This window comes from Tachysurus vachellii, chromosome 12, assembly GCF_030014155.1.
Source record: "Tachysurus vachellii isolate PV-2020 chromosome 12, HZAU_Pvac_v1, whole genome shotgun sequence".
In the NCBI taxonomy this organism is placed as follows: domain Eukaryota; kingdom Metazoa; phylum Chordata; class Actinopteri; order Siluriformes; family Bagridae; genus Tachysurus; species Tachysurus vachellii.
In genome coordinates, this window is record NC_083471.1 from 24,550,462 (window position 1) to 24,578,064 (window position 27,603).

General features: G+C 37.0%; 3 protein-coding genes across 4 annotated transcripts in view; 1 reads left to right on the plus strand and 2 right to left on the minus strand.

The window, feature by feature from the left end:
• Window positions 1-9,823, minus strand: part of rabl6b (RAB, member RAS oncogene family-like 6b) — a 24,101-nt gene extending 14,278 nt beyond the window's left edge. Inside the window, exons 1-5 of one of the 2 annotated variants that reach the window (XM_060883003.1) lie at window positions 9,692-9,823; window positions 7,627-7,964; window positions 5,954-6,088; window positions 3,769-3,816; window positions 2,613-2,642 (exon numbers count right to left, since the gene is read on the minus strand). In XM_060883003.1, coding sequence (XP_060738986.1) covers window positions 2,613-2,642; window positions 3,769-3,816; window positions 5,954-6,088; window positions 7,627-7,759 — 346 coding nt within the window. In that variant the 5' untranslated portion in view covers window positions 7,760-7,964; window positions 9,692-9,823. The remainder of the gene's footprint in view (window positions 1-2,612; window positions 2,643-3,768; window positions 3,817-5,953; window positions 6,089-7,626; window positions 7,965-9,691) is intronic. The other variant, XM_060883004.1, reaches the window with a different exon arrangement.
• A 993-nt stretch (window positions 9,824-10,816) lies between these two features.
• On the minus strand, window positions 10,817-21,289 carry tcn2 (transcobalamin II). Its single transcript, XM_060882747.1, has 9 exons — window positions 21,130-21,289; window positions 19,245-19,428; window positions 16,671-16,840; window positions 15,744-15,896; window positions 15,450-15,622; window positions 14,586-14,760; window positions 13,502-13,682; window positions 12,345-12,463; window positions 10,817-11,510 (listed from the first exon to the last, which is right to left on the minus strand). Exons 1-9 carry the CDS (start codon window positions 21,215-21,217, stop codon window positions 11,449-11,451), a joined length of 1,305 nt encoding a protein of 434 aa, XP_060738730.1. The 5' UTR covers window positions 21,218-21,289; the 3' UTR covers window positions 10,817-11,448.
• A 261-nt stretch (window positions 21,290-21,550) lies between these two features.
• ccdc117 (coiled-coil domain containing 117) lies at window positions 21,551-27,183 on the plus strand. Its single transcript, XM_060882748.1, has 6 exons — window positions 21,551-21,889; window positions 23,749-23,906; window positions 24,407-24,457; window positions 24,797-25,045; window positions 25,829-25,972; window positions 26,893-27,183. The coding sequence occupies exons 2-6, from the start codon at window positions 23,758-23,760 to the stop codon at window positions 27,113-27,115; spliced, it is 816 nt and encodes a 271-aa protein (XP_060738731.1). The 5' UTR covers window positions 21,551-21,889; window positions 23,749-23,757; the 3' UTR covers window positions 27,116-27,183.
• Window positions 27,184-27,603: the final 420 nt, after the last annotated feature.

The window sequence follows — 27,603 nt, forward strand, 5'->3', positions numbered from 1 at the left end:
AGGAGAGAAAAAGAAAGAGAGAAAGAGAGAGCGAAAGAGGGAGAGATAGAGAGAGAGAGAGAAAGAGAGAGAACAGAGAAAGAAAGAAAGAGAGAAGAGAGAGGGTGAGAGAGAGATAGAGAGAGAGAACAGAGAGAGAGAGAGAGAAGGGAGAGGGTGAGAGAGAGAGAGAGAGAGAGAGAGAGAGAGAGAGAGAGAGAGAGAGAGAGAGAGAGAGAGAGAGAGAGAGAGAGAGAGAGAGAGAAGAGGGTGTGAGAGAGAGAGAGAGAGAGAGAGAGAGAGAGAGAAAGAGAGAAAGAGAGAGCGAGAGAGAAGAGGAAGAGATAGAGAGAGAGAAAGAGAGAGAACAGAGAGAGAAAGAAAGAGAGAAGAGAGAGGGTGAGAGAGAGAGAGGAGAGAGAGAGAGATGGTAAGAGAGATAGAGAGAGAGAACAGAGAGAGAGAGAGAGAGAGAGAGAGAGAGAGATCGATGCATCTGGTGATTTTTAGGTGAGTTATAAGTGACATACATGTTATGTTATAGTCATGTGACCTAGTAATGATCAAACACACAACAAGTCCTTAGTGTAATAACCCAGTGTTGTGCTAAACACGTGATATGAGGTTCACACACACTGGTCACTTTCTGATTGGGTGTCTGTTGCTAAGCGACTGTAGCGTTTTTAATTAGCTCATGTATGCGGAAGAAGGCAGAAAGACAGGCTTTGCTAGTTCGGTTCATTGCTAACTTATCGTGTTTTGAGGAAGATATTTTCGATTATTTGAACTCTAGTTCGTCCGCAAGACTCCGACGTGAAAACGAAGGCGCACACATCAGGCGCCCAATGTGTCGTCTCGGCTGATCGGCTCCGTAAACGTTGTTAAAAAAAACGTTAACGGATCCTCAAATTAATTTCTTCTTCTAACTGGGAAATTGTGAATGGATTTTACTTCTAATATGTACTCGTATATACAGCTGAGTCCCCGAGTTACGAAGGAGAGGTGTTCTGTTGACCCTGTCGAACCATGACCTTGCCTACACAGGAGTCTTACAGAATGGTGAGCAGTATGTGGTGGTATTCTGTAGGGGTGTGCACGGATAGTCGAACATTCGAATTTTCGGTCTGCTGTAATTATTCGATAAATAAAAATGCTATTCTAATTTCGCTATATTTTTGGCGCGGATGCAGCCGCCGCCACCAACGATGAAGAGGATGCGGCAATGCCCGCTCGTCGGAAAAGGCTGAGCCAGTTTTTCGGCGATGATTACAGAGAATCCAGCCGAGACGAGTGGGAACAGTTCTTGCTGGAGCCATCTATTCCACCAGATGAGGATCCCATTCAGTGGTGGAACGAAAACACGAAGCGCTTCACAAAACTTAGTCGCTTAGCACACCGTTACTTGTGTGTCCCGGCAACTTCTGTGCCATCAGAGTGCGTTTTCTCCGCAGCCGGCCTTATTGTTAACAGACTAAGGAGCCGACTTTCCCCCGATCATGTTGACATGCTTGTGTTCCTTAACAAGAACATGTAAAACAATAGAAAGAAAGCAAAAATGATTTGCTGACAGTTTAAAAGGTTCAAAGTTAAATGTAGCCTAGGCTACGTTCTGTACAATAGCCTAATTGCTGCAGGCGGCTTTATTCACGTTTTTTTTTTTTAATTCACTTTTTTTTTGCTTTTGCTCTGTACTTTTTTGTTTGTTTGCACACATTGTTAAAGGTTTTCAGCTACAAAACACGATGTAGCGTAATGTTTAAGCTTATTGTGTATAAGCTTGTTCAAAAATGACGGAAACAATAAATGTTACTGAAAAATAACGTCTCATTAAACTTAATTTAAATAAACGAATATTCGAATATTTGGTTTTTGTGAGCTCAAATATTCGAATGTGATATTTGCGGAAAACGCCCATCCCTAGTATTCTGTAATTTGTTAATAACTGAACACATTACAGTACATTTGGCGAATGCAATCTAATAGAATGTTTGTTCAGTAAATAATCCTATATGCTATAAAAACTTTTACAAATGCGGTGACCCTAAATTGAAATCGTTAAAGCTACGTATCACACACGCGTTGGATTATCAGATCGTACTCACCGAGATACTTTCCGACGCCTGCAATAAACAACGTTAGGTTGTTGATGGCTACATTAACTTGTCGTAGAAAGAAAATATCGTATCGTACCACAAACTCTGCTACGTTTGCCTGCCGTGCAAAATTTCTTATATTTTTACAATTTTGTCGTTTCGAAATCATCCGTCATGAGATCGAAAAATCGTAAGACGATCTATCGTAACTCGGGGAGTATCTGTAATAAATCGACGATAAAACAACACCGTGAGCTTCGGGTTAGAAAGTGTGTTAGTCGTATTAATAAGAATCAGAATCATCTTCATGTTGCACACTGTTATAAATCTTTGACAGGCAAAACCCTGAGACACGACCAAGAGCCGAATCTCATTTTAATCCGACTGTAATGCAAAGAGTGAAAAATGGCACCAAGTGTTTGCACCAAGATTACACACACAGAGAAAAAACACACACACACACACACACCCGTTAGATACACACACACAATGCACTATGACCTAGTGTCTATCAATCTCTAGGCAGAAGTGGTTTCTCACCTACACCTTCAGGAAGAGGGATTTTTTGGCCTGGGTGCACAGTGAGAGCAGAGTAAAAGAGACACCGTTAATACACACTGCGAGTCGGCGTGCGTGGGCCGAGCGGCTCGGTAAACCGGGCCGTGCTTTAATAATGCAGCTGATGAAAGCATGGCAATGAGGATGGGTGTAATATGAGCATGCAGGACGCTTATTTGCTTCTCAAATAGATACATATGTTCCATCTACTTGTGCAACTACTTTAAAGCATTAAGAATTAGCATAGTTTAGAAACACGCAGGTATGTGCCGAGCTAAGATTTTGTCACGATTAACCTAGAAATTTAGCGTGAGTTAATAAATAACTACCTGTTAAACGTGTGCGTGTTAAAAAGTGCTGATTAAATGCTCCAGAAGGAACTTTATTTACTCATGATTTAATTTGCGATAAAAAACGGTAGTGAGAACAATAAGTACGTTCGCATGCGCTCGTGTAATACAGTATGTGCCAGTCGATAAATGACCAAAAAGCAGAGATTGCAAAAGTTTGTACACCCCCATAGTTCCGAAACTTTAAGAAAGGAAATGTTTGCCCTTCAACGCAACAAAACAAGAAAACAATTTATACTACAAATGATCGATCACAAAAATACAAATTCTAATTGTACAAATATCGATTTCAAATTAAACCATATTGATGAATTCCCAAATCTGTTTATGGTTTCTGTAGCAACCATCATGATTATCTACTGTATAGGAGGAGTCTCCAGTTTCAGTAAGATAGTAATATCCTAAAATATGCTAATCAATTATTGAGGAAGATAAATTAAGCCGAACACTAAGTGTTTTTTCTACAAATTCTATTGTTGTATTTATTCTGTGTAAGGGTGTACAAACTTATGCATACAATTGCAAAAAAAAAAAACAACTGTCTTACAAAATGACCGAATTCTTGAATTAAAATCAATTAAAAAAAAATTTAAAAAAGAGTTTACTGGAGTTTTTTGATCTGCTTCAAAAACATCTTAACCCATTACCGGCACATACCTACAGATAATTCAATCAACTAATGAACTAAAAACAACTAACATGAAATTACGACTTGAGCCTTAAATGTTTTTCTAGGCGCTAATATATAAATGCAGGGAAAATCAAATCGATCCTTCATGCAGGCTCACCTTTATCCACAACGTCCCAGACCTCCACTTTCACCACGTCGTCAGTAGCTGTGAAGAAACCACCACAGGAATGAGGGGAATTCTCTCATGTTTACAAATCACACTTCTTTACTTTCCCTAGATCCTTTTATTAGCCGTGCTAAGAGAGAGAAGTGGCGGATTTATACATTTAGTCTAAATCAGTGTTTATGTTTCATCGATTTACAAAGTAAAAACGTGAAAAAAAAAGTGAAAATTGTAGCAATGCAAACGTACGCATGTTCACGCATTTAAGCTACTAGGCTTGTTTTTTTAAATAACGTTAGCTAGCAAAGACATGAGCTTCGTTGTTAATGGCCGACAGCGCCCGATTGTTAACGCTTGGTTTTGTCGTGTCCGTGTTGAGTATTTTAACACAGTGGTGTTAAAATGAAGCTCATTTGAAAGTAAATTCATACTGAATGAAAATGTCCCATAAGTGGATTTCTGGAACACCAACATCGTGGAATAAAGGGTTAAAAAACAACACGCAGAGTAACAGCTGTAGTGTTCGTACACCTAGCATTGTGGCTAGGCACTTTTTTAACGATCAGGTTATGTTTACTGTAGGACGATGCTGTAGTTCTTTATTACATGTCTTAATTCATTAAGTTTCCATTGTTCCATATTATCTCTAAATGAATATGTGAAAAAGCGTATTTTAAAAAAAAAATCAGATTTTGATGAAATTGATGATGTCACTTGTCATTGACAGGTGAATAAATGAGACAATAAATTCTGTCATGTTGCCTTTATTTTTTTTTTTTTTGCATTTCTTTTCTAAACAATATTATTACAATATCCGTAGCATCGACGGACAATCGAGCCACTAAAGTTAAACGTACACAGGTTAAGCCGAGACTTTTAAGTCGGAAATTTACCGATAGTTTGAGATAATCAATAACAAATCCGTGAAGTCAAACACAGCTAGTGTTTGATTGTTTGTTTATTTGTTCTTTTAATGGCGTGCCAGCATCACTAGCTATTTTCATGGCTCGAGATATTTTAGTAGTTCTTTTAATATTACGCCAATAAAATCGTAAAGTATTTCTGCCATGTCGTCAACAGCAGCTTCGTTACGTCCCTCGCTTTAACACCCGATAACAGCTCCAGGATTTTCAGACCTAGCTAAGGATATCTGGTTATGCTACTGTAAAAAAGCCGCAACAATGTTATGTTTACGTAAACAAAACAGGCTGCAGTGTTTATCTTTGAAATCAGAAATGAGCAGAGGAACATGCACCGGTGTGTCACGAAGCTCGGTTTGGACCCGTGTCTCAGCCTGAGCGTTGAGTCACACCTCAGGACATAGCTGCGTTTGAAACGTTTCCAAAATCTCTTCGTTTAAAAAAAGAAAAACTCATGTGGAGTCTTTAACAAAACGTATGAAAGGGACACAGCACTAAAGGTACGTGCAGGAGCTGGTACAGACGAACACAGTAAACAGCTATGATTAGGCAGGTTCTAACGTGTCCATCAGGCTGAACGCAATCTATCACGGCTGCATACTTTGGCACTGAGGGACTGTTTTTGTCCTTGATGAGCCATCTAAAAGCTACTGATCTATACCTAATCTAATCTAATGCAGGATTAAAAATGTCCAAGAATTGTTTCTTTACCTGACTGTGCAGCTTTGGAAGATAATTGCACAAGGGAAGACAAGGAAATCCATTTCAGTGTGCGTTATTTGGCATTAAAATTCTACCATTTTTAAATGCTCTGTTCTGATTGGTCAGAAGGTGTCGATTATTTTCCAACAACAATCCCAGCAACCCCCCTCACCCTCAAGGACACGTCATCGGTAAACAATATACAAGAGGAATTAAATATGCATTATATGCAAATATATATTTTTATTTATTTAAATACTTTCTAAACAAGGCAGTTTAAACTGTAAAATATATTACACGGACCCTTATGTAGCACATATTTTATAACCATTATTTAAATATGTACAAACATATTTGTGTATTTAATCCAACTTGTTCTTTTGACTTATTGAGGTTCAGGTTTAAACCTAATGGAGTCCAGTGAGTAAACTAATCATGTGAATAAACTTCAGCCTCACAAAACCTCTGCATTCTTGACCAACATTTCGCTGAACTCGATTTGATACGATTACACCGTATAAAGCAAAGTGAAGTTAAAGCTCGACTCGAACGCTTACTCTTGTAGTTCCAGTGGATGCTGGTGACCTGGATCTCCTGCGTAGGGATGTACTCCTCCTGGAACTTCCCTCCCTGTAGACGCTGCCACAGTGTGCTCTTCCCTGTGTTCCTGTCCCCACGGATCACGATCTTCACTACAACACACACACACACACACTTTAAACTCAACATGCCTGAATGTTCACTATTAATCCACCTATCGTGTGTCAGAGAAATGCATTAAACAGATATTTCCTTCTGCTGATAATAACATGAATGCGTGATATCTGAGGTAAACCCTTTGCAAATATAGCAAACTATAGCAACGATGCAGGAAATCAGAGATGATGAACAAACAGTAAAAAGTTGATTTTGCTTAGTTATCTGTAAAGAGACGTTCATTTAGTCTCCAGGTTGAGCGTAAGCAGGGGCTGGCAAAGTAACTAGTGCGTCCCGAATCACACAATCTACTGTTGTGTGTTATGAAGTGTGAGTGTAAGACCAGCATGATGCACTTATTTGACAGAATACGTAAAAGAGTGGAATTTTGGACACAGCAGCTTTGCTGATAAATAAGCAGAAAAAGGGGCGGGGCTACAAGGTGCTGAAGTGGTGGGAATGTGGTAGCCTAGAGGTTAAGGTGTTGGGCTACCAAATGGAAGGTTGTAAGTTCGATCCCAGGTCTACCAAGCTGCCACTGTTGGGCCCCTGAGCAAGGCCCTTAACCCTCAATTGCTCAGCTGTATTAAAAAAAAAAAAAAGAGATAATAAATCGTAAATGTAAATAATGTAATGTAATGTAAATTACATTATGTAAATAATGTAAGGGCGTCTGCTAAATGCTGTAAATGTAAATGTGAAGCTAATTGAGACAAAAACTCTGACTCTGGTGGACAAGATGTCTTACAAGTCAGCTCACGCTGTGTGATTTATTTGAACAATTTTAAACATTCAGCGTATTTGGATAAACTTAGTGAAGCAGCGTCGGCTTACAGGCATTTGACATCATTAATCATCTACCGGGATGCTACAGCTTTTACTTACGGTTAATTAAAAAAAAAATATAAAAAAAATAGTGTTCCGTTTGAGACGATACGACCCTTCTAACATTCATGAACTATAAGCTAGAGTACATAGTGCATAGTGTGAGCGAGTCGTCATTTGGGACCCAGCTGCTGTGATAGCAGGAACCAGATATTCCACAACAATAAATATATCATTAAACGGATAAAAAGTACATGTCGGTATAGAATAACTAAAAAAAATGCATGTGATAATTGGGAAATTGCTGAAAATGATCCCGTTGTAACTTTAACTCCGCTTCACGCCTGGCTGTTGATTGCTTTCTTGTAACAGCACACAGCCGAAGGGTTTCATTTTTTCATTAATTCAGAACAAGGCACAGATCACAGTCATGATGCGTAGCACAATAATCGCTGTAATCACAGGCAACACTGAAAAAAACGGTCTCTACTCAAGAGGGAACAATACGACCCACATATTTCTGCGGCTCAATCTGGACTGAACCGTTCCCTCAACCGGGATAATCCGCACCAAATCCTCTCCACTGCTTGTGTAAATGACTTCTCACATGATGTAAGAACTGGCCTCCTGTCTTTGTAATCATCTCAGCAGACTGACACGTTAATGATCAGGAGAATAAAATAATTAAAAAATAAAAAGGCAGACTCACTGTTGTACTGGACTCCTTTGGCAAATCGTCTCTGCAGACTCTGATTCATGGACTGCAGTCCTGCAGGAATGTTCTTCTCCCGTTGTTGGACAGGAGCCTCCGAACCGACCAACTTCTTCAGAGCGGAGAACATCTTGATGGAGTGACGTGGCTTTGAATTCTACTTCACTGGAGTCGATCGCGGTTTAAACTGGCAGTCTTTAGTCTTTCACTCTTTATTTTCCATAACGAGGAACATCAGTTGTGTAACATATAGAGAAACATCACTGAATAAATCAAGGCTTTATTCTTACAGATGAGTTTCCTGCGGTGCCTCCATTGACATCAGATGATAAAACCTGGTGGAGAAAAAAAAGATAGACCCTGAGATCAGAAAGGATTTTTTAATAAGCTTAAAGTTCTCAGTGAATCTCAGAGACAAAGAAAACCGGAGATCGTTCATTTTCAATAAGAGACAGCGTGCGTCGGTGTCTAGATGTGGGTTGTCCAAAAGTTCACAACGTTGACAAACTATGCAAATAAGTAGCGAATTGGTGCGGCGACCGCCAATGGGAGTAAAGACAGTAGAACAAAGCGCATGTGATCCTCATAAAAGTGCACACATGGCTTCTCCTTCATCGTATCATATGAAGCATTTGTACACTAGTGAATATTATACGTAAACGCCCTGCGGAATGTTTTATTTTGGTCAAGCTAGTCTGCAGAAATGTTATAGCAGAGTATAGCATTTATACATTTCTACCATCTTAAAAAAATGTCTTGGAATAAGCAAAACTTTCAGGCCACGCCCACAAACCCAATGGCACATGAACTATTTAGCGCATGCTATTGTTTAGGACAATAATAATAATAATAATAATAATAATAATAATAATAATAATAATAATAATGAGATAAACAATAAGTGTAGCAGTAAGATAGATTTGTGTTTCACAGGCCACAATGTCATAGACTCTGGTGAAACTTCAGCACAACAGGTATCAGTTCACTTAAAAAAAAAAACCTTTTGAATCCTGTAACAAAAAGTTCATGGGAAGTAAACAAACAACAGCGGCGCTTATTATAATATTAATTGCAACACTTTTTGTGAAAGTGGATGGGTCTTAGACTCCACACCTAGTAATACCCAGAAGGATATAACTATCTGAACCATTGTGTGCACTTTAAACTTTTGATTCGTCTTTTAAGCAGGAAAAAAAGAAGGACGCTGCGGTGTAAGATAAACAAATCTTTCTGCAGTTTTATGACTAGTGGGTCTTTATTTAATAATCTATATTAAGGCTAGGAAGCATTAAAAAAGGCGGCGCTTTCTGGAGTAGACACGCCCACTTCCTCCTGATTGGTCCACTGTTGGTGGTACACATTATTTACTGTTTCTGCAGAACCTGTGCCAACACCAAGCCTGGGATGTGAAAATAATCTGTAACTATAGAAATCCAGAAGTGTTTATAACAGAAACACTGTGTTAAACGAGACCCAACAGATTAAAGAGTGCAGTGGAAATAAAGCAGGTAATAAAGATGCCATCAAGCTTAACGCGTTTGTTTTGTTATTTACAGCTACAGAGATGATTTTATCTATCATTTAAACATTTATAATGATGTTTAGGAAACACTAGCTGATGTAAATTACACCTCTGCAGTGCAGTGACCTATATAACTGGACTCTTATTACTATTACTATTTTGTAAGCTAAAATATAAATTTATACCCAGAATCATCATCATCAACAACACGTTTTCTAATAGTAAAAAATATATATATATATATATATATACAGCTGGTCGATTAAAATAAATAACAACAAAAAAATAAACACATATTTCATTCACACTATACAGGAAGTGGGCCGCATCCCAAATAGCACTTTACTCACTTACACTCACACGTCTAATGCCGTAGCTTCAACGCCCTACTTAGTGCACTACTTATCTAGAATGTAGTCATTTGGGATGCAGCCCAAAAGCGCTATGCTAACTATGCTAGCTAGACTAGCTACACAGAACGAGTCATTATACCGTTCATTAGCGCTACGATATTAGTTATAAGGATTAAGTCGCACTTACTCTAAGAGCATATTTCGCGTTCATAGTGACCGCATCGTATTTGTGCTTTTCTTAAGCGACTGATGGCGAGAGACATCTATATTCCAGTACGGACACATCAGCATACAAATGCCTGTAGTCGAAAGGGGGCGGGACTAAGTGTGTAAAGTGTGAACGCAAATCCTGCCTACTGTGCTCATATTGGCCAGTGCTAACGCTCGTAACTTCAAGCCGTCCTCCGATTGGACCGTACAAAAGCCAGCTTAGCATCCATCGAACGCTTGATAACGCGCTGGTAAGGAGATGTAGCATAGAGGCTACAAATTAAATATGAAATATTTTTTTAAATCACGATTTAAGACCTTAAATACAGAAACCTGAAATAGATTGACATTAATAAAGTAGAAAATTGCCGGCTAGAACAGGACGGAAAGATACAGTTAGCCAATCATAGCAAAGGAGGCGGGATTTAACAGTGTACTTAGCCAATTATTATTATTATTGTTAGTAGTAGTAGTAGTATTATAGACAATTTATAAATAGAACACATTATTATTATTATTATTATTATTATTATTATTATTATTATTATTATTATTATAGACAATTTATAAATAGAAGACATTATTATTATTATTATTATTTGTATTATTATTATAGACAATTTATAAATAGAAAACATTATTATTATTATTATTATTATTATTATTATTATATACAATTTATAAATAGAACACGTTATTATTATTGTTATTATTATTTGTATTATTATTATTATAGACAATTTATAAATAGAAAACATTATTATTATTATTATTTGTTTTATTATTATTATAGACAATTTATAAATAGAACATATTATTATTATTATTTGTATTATTATTATTATTATAGACAATTTATAAATAGAAAACATTATTATTATTATTATTATTATTTGTTTTATTATTATTATTATTATTTCATATAGCAAAATTATTCTGATCTGTAAACAAAACATGAAAAAAAATAAATAAATTAACAATTGTCTTCATCAGTAATTAAACTTTAAGGAAAGTATACATCAATAACATTACATGTACCTAAATACTTTATTAAAACCCCTCGTTAACATCTTTCTAAAAAAAGGAAGAGTCAAAAACACGATTTTTTGAAATAGTAAATGAGAGACTTTATTAAAATACTGATTTGATCTGACTATTTTATGCCCCACAAACAAAAAGGTAAAATAAAAATGTAAAGTTGTTACATGGAAAAGTTACATTATGTAACTACGCAACATAACATTCGCAGTCGTTCTGTTGTAGTGAATATCAGCAAGGACGTGATTCGGCTGTAGGCCGCAGGTTTTCGGGACGACTGCGAGTCCGATGTTGCTTTTATACAACAGTTTTGTAAACAAGAAATACTTCTTGTGTACCTGCCACAATACGGCCATTTTTGCTCCGTCAACAAAAATAGTTCCAGAAGAAGCCGTAGCTGGAGAAAGGGTTGCGTATTGCTGTAGTAGTGCTATATTTCCTATAGTAATGTATAGTAAGTAGTATAGCATGGTACAGTAGGTAACTGGCTGGCAGCCTGAAGTAAGTGTAGTAACGGTTTCAGTGTAACAAACTACCGCTAGATTCAGAGTTTTATGTATAGAACTTAAACAATCAAATATTCAATTAGTGGATCAGAACTAAATGTTTTATATAACATCCATTAATATGACAGATAAAAAGTTACTAGTCGATTATATATCGTTAAAGATCCCTTTGTCTTATTTTGGACCCAGATCAGTAGGCGGTGTTCTTGATGGTGATCTTTTGAGCTGCTTGTATCTTATAGTCCTTAATGCCTAAAAAAAGCACATAGTTAAAACATTGTGGTTAGAATTTGCAGAGAGCAGATTAGCTTAGTGTATTAAAAGAATCTTATACAGCCAAGAATTTACAGTGAAACTTTTTCCATATCAATAATTTGACTACTCTGTTTCCAGAAAAATTATTGAATCTGCAGCAGTTTATCGACTATCAAATGATGAAATGTAAAGATTTGATTAAAAAATGTAAGTAAGATCTAAGCAAAATACATCTTTATTTAAAAGTTTTATCTTAGAGTTCATGAGTTGTGAGGCTACAGTGTCAGTGTCTCTCAGTATGCTACATACTATGCTAACTGGTACAGTTACTGTATGCTAACTGCAGTTACAGAGCCATTTTAGTCATACAGTGTATTTTCTTAGCAACGTAACAACAAATCTGAGGTAAATGTTGATATCGCTGACAATTCGGTCTTCTTTCTACTGTCACATCACCTTAAGCTACACTATGATCTAAAATCTATGATCACTGTGATCTGCAAGATATCAGCTAGTTGTGAGTTTGTATAGCCTAGCAACAGTTTTCCCAATGGCTATAAAGTATGTTCATATAAGAATGTATGTGTATATAAATGTAAAAATGCATTTATGTGTAAATATGTGTTTGTGGATCTGTTTTTGTATCTTAGTGGGGACCAAATGTCCTCACAAAGATAGGAACAGTAATAAGGTTTCCTTTTGGTTGCTGATGTTACGCTTATGGATAAATGTAGATGTGGAATAGCATCTATAGCTGCATTAATAATTATGTCAGCAAAAGGTCCTCACAAGTATAGTAAAACAGAACATCTGTGAGTGTGTGGATCATACCCTGATTCAGTCCTTGTCCATCTGAAGCAATGTGCCAGTACCTCCGGTCGGTCTGTTGGGCCTGTTCTCCGTTTACTACGCTAAGGAACGGCCCCCACAGACTGTCCTCCTTCTCAAACCTGCAGCACAAAAAATACACTCTGTAAAACCGAATGGCACGGACCGAGCATTGCTACAACTACCGAATGCAATAAACACAAAATGGCCACACAGACAATCAGATTAAAAAGTGAACATTGCAAAACTTCAGCATAAACCTACTGACTAAACTTTCAAAGCATTAGTTTAATCTCTGTTTATTTAAATTAGTAGTTTTTACAATTAGCTATAGCTTAAAACAAAAACGAGAGAGAGACAGAGAGAGTGAGAGAGAGAGAGAGAGAGAGAGTATTTAAATCTTTCTTCAGTAGCTGGCTTCTGTAAGTAGTTTGTTTCATCGAAATCATTTGTAATACAAAGATTAGCAAAGTGCTAATCCGTGTTGATCTGTGTTAAAAACCCATGTTATCTATGGGTTATAAACCCATGAATCTGACTACTTTCCTAGCGACTTAGCATTTTTCTCCAATTAGAAACTGTAAATAAAACTTAATCTAGCTAGCATTTCTAAAGCATTTTTAGGGTTCATTCTAAGCCCAGTAGTTTTTACACAATCATTTCAAGTACTTTTACCTCATATTTCTTCAAGTATTAAAAGTAACAAAATACAAGTCCTTTGGCTACAATTTTTAAGAATTGATTACACGGTTTACTGTCATGTGTTATAACATAGCTAATTTTTTTTTTTTTACTTATGTGTCAGGTTGAAATAAAGTAAAAAGTTTGCTATTCGACAAACATGACCATACTATTAAAGATAGGCTCTTGTATATAACTAGCTATGTTGCTAGCTTGCTAGCAACTGTAAACTAGCTAAACATCCACACAAACTTTGTGTGGAAAATGTAAAAATTACATTACATATTAGGTTCATTAAAGTTCACATTGAAGGCAATATTATTAGTTATTGTTAGTTTGTAAAGTAATACTAGTATTTATTGTAATAGTTGCATTTATTTTTTACTGAGTAATATTTATATATTGTTGTGTTTATATTTTTTAACGGTAATCAATGGATTTTTTTTTTGCGCTAAAACTGTCAGGTAAATGAGACAAACTTGAAGTCCTCCTGATGTTGCTGAAGCAGCGTGAGACTCTCGAGCAGTGAGGCGCCACTGGGGACTTTGATCTGATAATTGAAGGACGTGCCGTCTGCTTTCACCACCTCCACCTCCACCTGCACAAGAACAGACGACAGGGTCGGCAGGATAACCGGAACAGCATCCACAACGAGAGTGTCTGTGCAGGAAAAGAGTTTAGCAACATAGCGTTATCATAGTAAAGTTACACCTTAAAAGAATACAACATTATATCATGGACACTTCAGAATACTGTCAATAACAGTGTTCACTTCTAGGTGGACTCTTTATGGGCAAAAAATAAGATGTTTCCTAAAATAATGTTGGATTTCCTTTGTTTTACTTAAAGTCAGCTAATTCTACATTCACATTTGTTGTCACACATTTGGGTCTTTTGTCACGCTCTCCCGCCACACACTGTATTTCTCACCCAGAAAAACTTACTATTTAGCAAATATTTAATCAGCCGCAGCTGAAAATGTATCAGTCCGCACCGCTGTCTCTATGGAACCGGGCAGGAATCAAGCACGTCTCTCCTGGAGTTCTTAGTCGAGCCTGACACTTATCAGCCAATCAAAAAAAAAGAGGCTACACAATAGCAAATCAGAAAATAGCACTATTGTATATGGGTAAGATTTAACGCAACAACCAATAAAAAAAAAAAAAACATATTCATTAGAGAGGGTATTTTCGATGGTCGGTTTGAACAAAACCTCAACACGAAGCAGCTTGTCTCTGGACAGGACATTGTCCTCAATCATGCCGCTAAAAATGGCAGGGCTTGCGCCGAACTGTTTTAAATGGGAGCAACATTACAAATGATAAAGGAGTCCAAAGGTGTCGCTGGGGGGATGCAAATGTCACTCTTGCCTGTCTTCAAAACTTGAGAGCCCTGAAATTTTATGTCAGGGTTTATATGTTGTGAGGCTAAAAAGTCTGCCAGTATTTTACAACCCATAGAAGGACAGTTAGAGGTTTGTGCTAACTGCAGTTACAGAGTAATTTTAGTCATGTGAAGGAATGGTGTAAATGAATGGTGAGTGTATTAGCTGTATTAACGAACCATCCTCATTGAGACATTCCTTGTTCTTCAGGTGGAGATATGAGCGTTGCTGGAGAGCAGGCAGGATTTGAGAGATTGCCATGGCGTTGTGGTAGGAACCGTTTCTGGCATCAGACCACATAGCCTTCATAGGAATAGCACACTTATCTGTATTGCTGCCCATTGCCAGTAAAGCCTGAAAAAGTAAAATGGTGCAAAAAGCGATAAGAACATCTCTGTGGCTTTTATTCGCTCCAATTCTGTGGTCTTCTTATCACATTAAACCAGCATTTTACACTTCTTCATCATGACTAACAGGTACAGAGGCCATACCTCCTTCAATGGGACTGCTAACCATTCACTTCCTCAAAACAGTAAGTGGATATATCTCTATTGTTAAAGGTGAGACGTGCTTCTGAAGCCGTGAGCGGCCATGATGGTTTGATTTGCTTAGATCTAGATTAAGAAGTCTGAGTTGCAGGAGACTTTCTGTTAGTTTTTCCTGGTTGGATGTCAAGAATTATGAGTTATGACAAACATAACAATTGAGAAGACACTTCTCCTCATAGATATAGAGGCCACGCCTCCTTTACTAGGACTGACAGGTACTGTACAGAACCCATGCCTCCTTCAATAAGTCTGACTTTCAAGGCCACTCCCTCATTCTCAAGGACAGACAGACACTTGCCGTGAGACTGATAGATACAGAGGCCACTCCTCCTTCAGTGGGACAGACAAGCACTGAAGCCACGCCTCCCTCACCAGTACTTTTAGTCACACTGGCACACACCACTTTCACTGCGATTTGCATATATTGAACTCATATTTTTTAGACAACATCCAGACCCCAGATGAGCACTCTATCTGGATCATCCCGAATCTCACCTGCACAGCCAATCCAGTGCTGAACTCATTTCCCAAATGTCCATCAGCTCGCTGCGAGTCTATAATCTTCTGTTTGATGGTGGCCAGAGCCTGATCCAGCTCCTCCTTGTTTTTAACCGGCGTTGCAGCTTCTTTCAGACACTGCAGGGACATGCCTGCCATCGCAAGGGTGTCTGAAAAAGGTTCAGAGAGCATAGCACATTTAAACACGTCCTAACACATTTTTCGTCTTCTTAATCAGTCTCCAAATAAAAGCATCTAAACATGGAAGTAACACAGTCAGTGTGAACTCACCCACACTTACGGAGTCACCGTGTTTGAAATGAGTGTGCAGGGCAGCATGGGTGAGCTTGTGGCTGACGTGAGAGCTCACTCTCACTCCGCTTACACACAGAGCCAGAATGCCCAGAGAGTACTGGTAGAAGTTGGTCAGGGGACGATGGTTGACTGAATGGAAAATGAAAAAAAAAAAAAAAAAGAAAAAAACACACAAACGGTCCATGAGATCACAAAACACAGTTTAACTACCAGACCTAATTGTGAAGGTTATCAGATACAGTGTTGGCGTTGGGGATTTAAATACTATATTAGATTATATTAGGCCACTTTTTTAGACCTTTATCACTTTTTAGTAAGCCACTTTATGTCATGGATGGTTTGGACAAGTCCCTGATGTTCCAGCAGGGTTTTTTTTTTATAGCCTGTGCCATGTGCTTTTGCTTGTTTTGTGTTTTTACTTGTTTTGGCCCCATCCGATCCTTAGCCCACTCCTTCCTCTGTACACCTGAACCTTATGTTTCACTAATTTCCTTCACTATTTATACCTGTTGTCTTGGGTGTGTTTTTTGTTTGTGTGTGTCATTTGTTACGTGGCGTATTCCATTATATGTTTTTCTTGTATCTTGTTTTGGATTTTCGCTGCTCAATGTTTCCCCGTGTCCTGCCCCTGACACTTTATTAGACATATCATGTATAAAAGTTATCTGTGTTCTGTCCTTGACTATGTTACATTCCTGGTTCCGTTTTTCTTGTTATTCCTGTTACTAATTTCATGAAACCAGGGCAAGGCATTTCTATATTCATTGATATACAACATAACTAATATACACTGATTAGCTGTAATCAGCGTCTCCTTCTAAGAAGACCAACACAGGAAGAAAAGACGAGGATAGAGAGAGAGAGAGAGAGAGAGAGATAGAGAGAGAGAGAGAAACAACTCACATGCCATGTAGTCCTTCTCTAACTCCATCTGTTTCTTCAGGTGTGTGAGCAATGGTTCGCTCTTCTCACCCGTCAACAGAGACACACTGCTCATGTCTTGGCAGGAAGATTTCAACGCCATCACATAGAGGGCAAGGCGACCCACCACAGGCTTCCCGTTGTTTAGGGTGCTGATGGGATGACGGACAAAACAGAGACACTTTGTACTGCCCTTGGTACAATTGAAGTCTACACAGGTCTTGTTTTTAAATATACAGTTCACCAGACAAAATAATAACTGTTTTGACACAAATGAACCACTTTAACCTTCAAATTGTCCCTGGGTCTTTTTGACCTCGCTGGAAGAATTTAATGTGTCATAACTTTGGTTTTCTTCCACATATTTTCCTGAAATTTACCAGGATTGTTCCAAATTATGAACTTTGCAAGCAAAATTAATTTTGTCTATTTTCGTTTGAACTATGTGTTCAGAACAGTATATACTACGCGTTCGTGATCCTCTTGGGTCATTTTGACTCGGCCACATTTTCAGCGCAATGAACATACATACAGACACAAAAATGCAAACGTAAAATGTCCACTAACACACACACCCAAAAACACACACTCACCCCCCCCCCCCACACACACACACACACACACATACACATGCACACACACACACACAAACACACACACAAACACACATACAAATTGGGCATTGCATTTCATTAGGCCTCCAGAAAAAAAAAAAAAGCCAAACATTTGTAAATATTTCACACTTTTGATATGCCTTCGCCTAGCAGAGGGCAAAATATGATCTACCGAAATGATGCTACACACACACAAACACACACACAGTCAAACACTGTTCAAAGCATTGGGCATTGCAATTCAGTTGGCTTCCAGACAAAACAAAAGCTACACATTTGTAAACATTTCACACACACACACACAAACACACACACATATTGGGCATTGCATTTCATTAGGCCTCCAGAAAAAAAAGCTACACATTTGTAAATATTTCTCACTTTTGATATACCTTTGCCTAGCAGAGGGCAAAATATGATCTACCGAAATGATGCTACACACACACACACACACACACACAAGCACTGGGCATAGCAATTCATTAGGCCTCCAGAAAAAACAAAAGCTGCTCATTTGTAAATATTTCACACTTGTTAGATGCATTTGTCCAGCTAGGGACAATATCTTCTCTTCTCTTCTTCTACCAACAATCTTTACACACACACACACACACACACACACACACATGTTTTCATATTCAAATCATATTTGTTTCCTCTCTCTTATTTATGAATTTAGTTGCATCAGTCAGCTTTGGCCTGGAGATATGCTGAGTAATGTTGACATTTATCAGTCAGTGGTTATCCAAAATAATTTTTAATAATTTCTGCTTATTTTACTCAAAACATGGCAAAATTTCATAAATTAAGTATAATAAAACAAAACATAAGGAGGTAAACGAAGTTTTATTCACATGATATTATGGCATGGTTTTGAGTGTGTGTGTGTGTGTGTGTGTGTGTGTGTGTGTGTGTGTGTGTGTGTGTGTGTGTGTGTGTGTGTGTGTGTGTAGCCTGTTGTTGGTTGATCAGATGACATCAGGTGGGCAAAATACATATTACAAGTGTAAAATAGATATTACGCACAGAATAGTGATAATTGTAGAATTTTGGATTTATAAGCATTCAAGTCAATTTGGCCTGTAAAAAAAACAGGTTTTATTATTTGCTGACATTAAAAATGGTCAAAATGGTTTCAAAACAATCTCCTGCCCTTGAAATATACCAGCCTGTAATTGTGCATCAACTTTTGTGCCTCTATAGTGAAAATAAAAATAAAAAAACAGAAATTTTGAATTAACTAAAAATGAGGCATTTTTGTATATAAATAAGGTTTATTATACCAAATACATATATATACATATATATACATATATATGTATATATATGTATTATTTTTATTTATTTATTTTTTTTTGCAAAATATATGTTACTATGTTTGAAACAAGTTAGACTAAAAAGGTAAAAAAAAAAAAAAAAAAAGGCTATCATACATACTTCATTTTTTATAAGCAGTCAAAACAGACAAGGCAGAGTCATCACTGGTGTCGTTGACTCAGCGCTCCTAATTTGTATAGGAGGACAACACAAGGGTTAAAAGGTTACACACTCGACTCTTACTGCTGTCTGTTGTTACTCAAATGATCAAGGTCTGTTTTTATGTTTTGTGATCTTTCAAACATCGTACACCCCACCTTTAATGTATCGTGTTTTATCCTGAAAGTCAAAACACATAGTATTAAGGAACAAGTGTTCAAACTCTTCAACCGGTTCATATGTCATGTGGAAGCCGAGTCAAAATCAGATATTTTCAAATAAATGAATGATTTTCTCACTGATCTAAAATGAGTCAGAACTCTTGGCTTTCGGTGTGAGACGTGTGTTTTTCACTCAGATCTGAGTTCAACTTTTTAGATGAACGAACACTTGGAGCATCTCAGAGACCAGAAATGGGTTTGAAATCAACATTTAGTTTGAAGACAGAACCTCAGAAGCTCAGTACCTCTGAATGTCCGTATGGAACTTGGTCTTGAGCTGGTTAAGGTACTGGCTCTCTTTCTTCAGGTTGTGCTGTGTGGAGAGGCGCAGCGCGATGTGAACGCTCGGGTTGGGAAGAGACTCCTGATTTTCGGTGGAGCGAAGCAGTTCCTGATTCAGCCTGAGAAGGAGAGCTTTATGATCTGAGTCTGTGGATAAAAAAAAAAGAAAGAAAAAACACACAAACTAAGCTGGGGAGTGATGGAGCTGTGGATTCACATTCAGAAGTTCTGTTTAAAAAATTATTTTTAGTTTTAGTTTTTAGTAAAATTGTGGTGTTTTTGTATCTTCATTGCTCAGTACATTCTTCTTCTTCTTCTTCTTCTTCTTATTATTATTATTATATGACTTTTTTATTTTCATTATTATACTTATTTGTATTTTATTTAATTTTTAATAAAATTTTCATTGATTTTATTTTACTTTTTAGAATTTTTTTTTTTTTTTTGAATTTCAGGCTTTTTTGGGGTTAAAAGATTTTTCCCCTCTTGCACAATTTCATCAGGTGAGTTCAGGCAGACTTCTACACCACAGACCACAGTGAGCTGAAAAACATTCAACTCGATTGCCGGGACACAGTAAGAAAGTTTCCTGGAACGGAGTGTCTGTAAATCACGAAAAAATCTTTCAAAATTCCAAAGTTCATGACCTCACAGCTGCTACACACTGCTGTACACACTGGCACACACACACACTCAAACATGAACGTACAAACACGCTAAATAAACTCAGAGAGCAAAGTCCAAAGAAAAATGTCCATGATGATGAAATTCTTAACTTTTCCATAATCATTTAAATCAGTTGGAGTAAAACAGGGAAGAGACGTTACTTCTAAATAAATTAAAACTAACACCTTAAAATAATAATAAACCAACCAATAAATAATAATAATAAAAAATATTTAAAGAATAAACATGCAATTCAATTTATAAATGTTGTTTAACGAATGTAATCCAATGTAATCCTTACATTTTAGTTGCATTGAGCAAATACGAAGTAGCATATTATCATGTTACATTTTATAATAAATTAGTATTATAAAAACTAATATAAAAATTACACATTTTAAACTGACACTTAGAGACTATTGTTTGCACTGACAGCTTTTGATTAAATCTATTTGGTATGGTTTCAAATAGATTATTATTATTTTTTTAATTATTATTGTTATTATTATTATTATTATTATTATTATTATTATTTGTTTTTATTATAATAATTGTTAGTATTATTATTATTATTATTATTATTATTCTAAGTGTTATAGTTATTAGTTAACTTTAATCAAACTTTGCTGAAAAAGATCATATATTAATATTATTTTTAATTATTATTTTTATTATTATTATTTTTTTTTATTATTATTATCCTGATTGTTAGAGTTATTACAGTTAACTTTAATCAAACTTTGTTGAAATATATCATATATTATTATTTTTTAATTATTATTATTGTTATTATTATAATAATTGTAATTATTATATTATAATAATTATTATATAATTATATTTATAGAATTATATTATTATTATTATTATAATAATAATAATTATTATATAATTATTATAATGATTATTATAATAATTGTTAGTATTATTATTATTATTATTCATATTCATATTATTATTATTATTATTATTATTATACTGGTTGTTATAGTTATTGCAGTTAACTTTAATCGAACTTTGCTGAAATATATCATGCTTAGAATAATAAGTAATGACAGAGAGAAAAGAGATCAAACTACTAATAAAAATACTAATAGAAACTACAATAAAAAAATAAACTACAATAAAAAAACTACTAATAAAACTACTAATAAAAAGATGATAATAATAATAAATAATTACCGCGTGTGTTTGCTGCACTCAGAGCAAACAGAGCAGCAAACACGCAAATAAACATCTTCATTTTGTCTGATGCACAAAACAGCCCCATGATACGGATTTAAACTGAACGGATCACACACGTTTCTGTCACTAAGTAACTGCACCGCACAGAAAGTTACTGACCCTTCAGTCACGTGTTAACGTGTCAAAACAAAGTGCAGGGAGAAAGTTAGCGGAAATGCAAATAAGATCATTTTTGCAATCAATTTTATAATGTTGTTATTACGCATCTACACTATATCGCGAAAAAAACAGTAAACAAACAAACAATTTTTGTGTCATTCTGTGTGTTTTGTAAAAAAAAATTGTAAACAATTCTGTGGGATTTGTTTACTATTTAACCGGAAGTGCACTATGTACGTCATCTAACGTAACGAACGTCTTTGACTGAGCAGTCTCGCGCGTCACGTAACAAGCTTAAAAAACGTTAAAATTAAATGATACGGTATCAAACGCCGTAAAATACAACTTATTAAAAACATCTAATACGGCTGTCTATCAACTACAAGATTTCTGCACTTATTTTCCACGATACTCGGAAAAGGACTACAAACGTCTGTCAACGGACTACAAATCCCATCAGCCCGCATCTTTCCAGAATAGCATCGCGTGCTCTCGTACTCACGCGCACTCTCGCGTACGTGTGTTGTCACTAGTAGCGAAGTTGCTAGCTTCAGATTCCTTTGTTTTTTTCTTATTATTTCTCTGCTCTCTAACTCGGGTAAGTGTTTACTACTAGAAGTAGCGACTCGAACACAACAATTTTACGCGGTGTTATAAATGTTTGTGGCTTGTTGTACGGATGTGTAACTTTGCAGCTTGCCTTCGGCCCAAAAGTAGTTTAAGCTTATGAGCGGTCGCGTTCCAAATGGCGGCTTTTTTAAACCAAGTGCACTAGATAGGTCGGAATAGACGCGTTCGCTCCCTAGATCTAGGGTACAATAGTAGGGAAGATGTCTGTATTTGGGATTAGGTCCGTTAAAGGGGTTGTACCGCAGATAGGCGTATTAAACTGACAGCTGCAATATAGCAGATGATTATTATTATTATTATTATTCATCTAGTATAAATAGATGATTACGGACACATTTATGCAGCTTTAAGAGGAAACAGAGATGTGTGTTTAATGCCGTGTTAGCAGGCACAGGTGTAATAAGGTACGTTTTTAGTATGTTATGTAAGTGTTGTGTATATTTTTGTGCTACTTGCTCATTGTAACAGAAGTGTACAGGGCGATATGGCAGAAATATAGAACATCACAATACTTAAAGATAATCAGTATATTAACATGAACAGTGTAAGCAAGATTTACTGAAAAAAAAAAATCAGAGATAGATGTTTATTTTAAAAATGTTGTTATTCATTAACAGTTTATCAGCTGCGTGCAACTTACACTGTTTACAAAATCTTATTAAAAATAAATAAATAAATAATATATATATATATGTGTGTGTGTATATATACACACACATACAATTTTTATTTATTTATTTATTTATTTATTTATTTATATAATTATATAATTTTATATATAGTTTTTTAAATTTTATTTATATATATATATATATGTACATATGTATATATGTACATATATATACATATATACATATGTATATATACATATATACATATATGTGTTTAAATTATCGTTTAAATTAAAAATATAATTAAATGTCAAGTTGAATAAAGAATACCAAACTTAAGGCAGGATGGAAGAAAATATTTGAATGTAGTTTGAAAATATTTTTGTTTAATCATTTATTTATTTATTTATTTATTTATTTATTTGTTTATTTATTTATTTGTTTTTATTTATTTATTTACTTCAGTGATGTTAAGCTTTTTAAGGGTAGGTTATAAAAAAAGATTCACGCATGTGTGGAGTTGAAGGATTTTTGAATTATTTTATTTTATTTTTATTTTTTACTCATTAAACTCCACCCCTATTTCTACTCACGTACACAAAGCCATAGAGGTTTAATAAGAGTTCACGAGGTCATTAAATCACTTCCAGACAGACTCAGACATACTGTACAGCTCATCGAAAGCCGAGTTATAAATGTGTTAGAAATGTGTAACCGCTGCAGGATGTGACGTAGCGTTGTGGGTCTATGATATGACTGACAGGCGGCTCATCCAAATACATTCATACAAAAACATTGGAGATTTCCAAACTTTCATTTGTTTGTTTGAATAAAATATTTTTTATTTGTATTATTTGTAAATAAACAAAAAAAACATATATTATCTCAGAATATTTTCTTTTTAAAAATGACCATTTCACCTTGAAATTTAATAAAGAAAATCACTGACATGAAATAAAATATGAAAACGAGCTTTAGGAAATACACTGTATATTTTTAATATTATTTCATTATGTAATTATTGAAATTATTATTCAGATTTAAGATTTAATAAAGTGAGATATCCATACATATCTGATACCTGCAATATCTCAGAAAGGTGTGCTGTATTGTAATGGATCTTAATGTAGATCTAATCATAATAACTGCCACTTCTAGGATTCATCAGTGTGATTTATTGCCTTTGATTGATGATTATTGTTGTTGTTGTTTACAGACCAACAGGATGCAGAGTGCCAGTCCTGGGAGTAGGGATATAGGGTATTTCCCCTCCATGTACTCCCCGTTTCCACACTTCACCGTTCCTGATATGAGCATCTCAAAGGGACAAACCAATGACTCACTTCGCCTGCCGGGAAGCTCCACAATCAACTCGTGAGTGTTAGAGATGTGTATCGTAACTCCAGGCTTGTACACAGGCTTCTTACTCAAGAGAGACTTTGCTCTCTCCAACCTCCATCTTTCTCACTACTACACACTAACACTCTTGTTATGCACTGTTACTGTTCACTGAGCTTTGAAATGTTTTGCCAATAGTATGTGCCCCATTACACCCATATGTGGTTCTTCCTTAAACTTTTTAAACAACCAGCATGACAAAGCACCTGTGCACAAAGCCCCTGAGCTCTATGTGGCACATATGGCTGTGACTTGTTCTTCATATGGAATAGTATTGTTCTTCTAACAATTTCTATCTTCGAGCCCAACCTGACCTCTGTGAACTGAAGACTACAAAGCTTGTATCTAAGGCTGGACGATATGATGACACAGTCTCAGCCTCACCCGTGCCTCATCTCTGCCCTGAGCCTAGAAGCAGACTTGCACTTTTGTAAGCTGCCGCATGTACGCTGATCTGTTATCTGTATTTGTTTTAGGAGCTGGGAGAGGAGATGTCTGAGAAAGCACAGGCGAAGGACAGACGACGAGTATGTATACGATACGTATTTCATTATTATTAAAATGAAGTTCTTTTCAGGAATGGAGCCATGCTGCTCTTGAATTAGTCACAGAGGCATCGTGGGCGGGGTTTGCTGATTGACAGAGACTGCGTAGGCAGCAGATGATCAGTTTACACGGATTTGAGTGACGTTCTTCTCTCGAGTTTATTTTACACAGCTCTAAATTTCACGTTGAATTTCTGTAGCAGTCAGATCAGAGTTTTTAATTTACACTGTCATGAAAACACTGATTGGTTTTATTAATGTTTTATCAGATATATTTGTGTGTTTCCTTCGCTTTCGATGCTAATTGGTTTCCTCGTATAGAGTCTGCAGTGCCAAAAGACCAAAGATGATGGACGAAGGAGAATCCTATCCTTTGGAGAACACGAGGTCCAGACCAGTCTCAGGGTGGATGGGCAAGTGCACAACAGTTCAGCAGTGCGCTACGGCCGTCCCGCCGTGCCCAAACCTCCATTACAGTCAGAGCCCTTTACCTTCTTCAAGGGTGGAGACAGAAGGCTCCTGTATGGAGGTGGAGGCGGCGCAGAGGAAGCTACAGGAGATTGAGAACAGGTGAGAGACTTGTACCGATCAGAGTTCTGTTAGTATCTGAGTCACATACCGGTTGTTACTTTTGGATTATTTTCGGGAATGAGAATAGACGAATAAATCTTTAGTCAAAAAGATTCACACCCACACTCTTACGGTGTCGGTTTAGAGTAGCCGGATTCACCCGGTACGATCGTGGGAGAAACAGAGAGGGATAAATCTGTAGCTTGGGATTTTTAATTCCAGGCGATTAGTTTTTTTTTTAATTCATGTTTACAACGAAAGAAGACGAATAAAACCGTACATCTTACGCTCACGCGTCTCAATCCGGCAGCATTCGTCTGTCACTAGAAGGATTTTATTCATTGAATTAATTAATCGGTGTGTCACCAGTCGTCTCAGATTCAGGAACAAGGGTTTGACGAAACTAACTCACTATGTTAATGCACACGCAATTAACGTTCCAGTTAACCCGACTGAGAGAAATTAAAGATGCTTGGACTTCCTCAGGTTTGTACACATTTTATATAACAGCTACAAAAATAATGAATTTAAAAGAAATCGAGAAAATAACGAATTTATATCATGAGCAAGAGCAAATCGGAAACGACAAGCTAACTAGCTCACCGTATGGTAACTGACCAAAATGTATTTGTTATCTAATGAATTTACCATTCATGAAATTCACCACGTTTGAAGTGTTTCATCCTCCAGCATGAGTGCAAGCTCGCCGCAGACCAGGTTTCACACCAAGGGTGCTTGTGCTTGTGCTCGTGTGCATGGGCGTGTGTGTGTGTGTGTGTTCAGAATCACTCTGGAGGATGACAGCGATGAGGATCTGGACATAGAGCCGCCTCAGCGCAGACCTGTACTCGTGCTGTCAGACAGCCTGAGGGAGGGGCTACAGCGCGGCATCGCCGACATTCTCCCTCATACAGTAGCACAATCAGTGTGAGTGTCCTCTGTCAAGAATATACATGATACATACACCTGAACTAGCCAAAACTGGACATGCTGCTCACGTTAATACCATTCCATCATCATCAACGTATGATTAAAAAAAAGAATAATTTATTACAGCATAATCATAAACTAATATCCAGCTCATAACAGCAGTTCTAACGTTTGATCTGTCTTCCACATTCACACTGGTTCTCTTATTCTCTCCACACTGTGGAAATTGACGGAAATTCAAAATCGTCATTCGAGTATTACAGTATGTAGGGAATAAAACACAAAGAAAACACACAACAATTACCAACCCGATGCGGTTTGTCCTACATCCCACCACAGCGAACCGACAGCGATTCAAACGATTGACGTAAGGCTTTATACATTTCTATTTACGTTTAATGTTGTGGAACATCTGCGTAAGACGTTACTATGATTATTATATTATACACACTCCTGTTAAAATGGTGTTTATTTTGTGACGCATTCGGACGATTTATCTTGATTTTATTTTTTTATATTTCAATATCTTGACGTTTACCAGGGGTTTGTATATAATATGTTAAAAATACACAGCGGAACGCAAATTCATCACTAAACCTTACGGTTGTCGTGGAAACCACACGGAAGGTGACGTTAGGGCTCTGAAGTGCCATCTAGTGGACGCTGCTGTTAATACTCGTGATGTACGGCGGTCGCAAACGGCTACCGCTGGCGTAGCAGGTGCATGCGCACGCACGTGTGGTGACTGAAGTGTACAGTATGTGGGTCGTGTGAGTCAGGAGCAAAGAAAGATAAGTCCAGGAAAAAAATGTATAGAACACGAGGTACAGAAATTTAGAGGATTTAGAGTAGGTTAGAGCTATTAAAAGAAAATACAAAATAATACTGATGCCTGATATGATCCCTCACCTGTTCAGGAGCCATTCCTGTATGGAGCTGGTGCTGTGGCGCCCCCCAGAGGACCCGATCACTCAGCAGCTGAAGGACTCTCTCCAGAGACAGCAGCGTAAACAGCAGCCCGTGTGCAGACAGACCCCGACGCCCGTCCCCATTCCCAAAGGGCCAGACGAACACACCTTCAGCTCACTCACCTGTCCGACTGCAGCCTCCGGCTCCACAGAGGAGGACATGGAGCTATAGACTCGAGCCTGCAAGCACGAAACTGACTTTCTCCATTGACCGGAGGATTTTGCGGCGGGTGGGTGGGGTGTTTGGGGGGGGGGGGGGTGTTTCGTATTGCAATACGAAGATGAAAACGAGCTTTGGTGCCATGTCTCGAATCGCACACTGTAGGTATTAATTGTTTGCAGTTTCAGACAGTATTTCCGTGTCACAAGGTCCACACATCACTACTACGATTTCTTCAACCACAACCACCACGCACGTCTCCAATATTACCGTAACGCAGATACCACGTAAGTGTGATGTAACGTGACAACACGGTGACACGCGACAGTGATCCATGCTACAGGATATTTCTCAATATTTACGCTTCTGCTTGTCTTCACTATCTCACCAGTTCTAATTCTAATCTCGATAGTAGAACAGATTCATTACCTACATAGCAGGAAAGCCATAGATAAACTCTGCAGACTCTGCATATCAGTAGCACCTTAGAATAAGTCTCG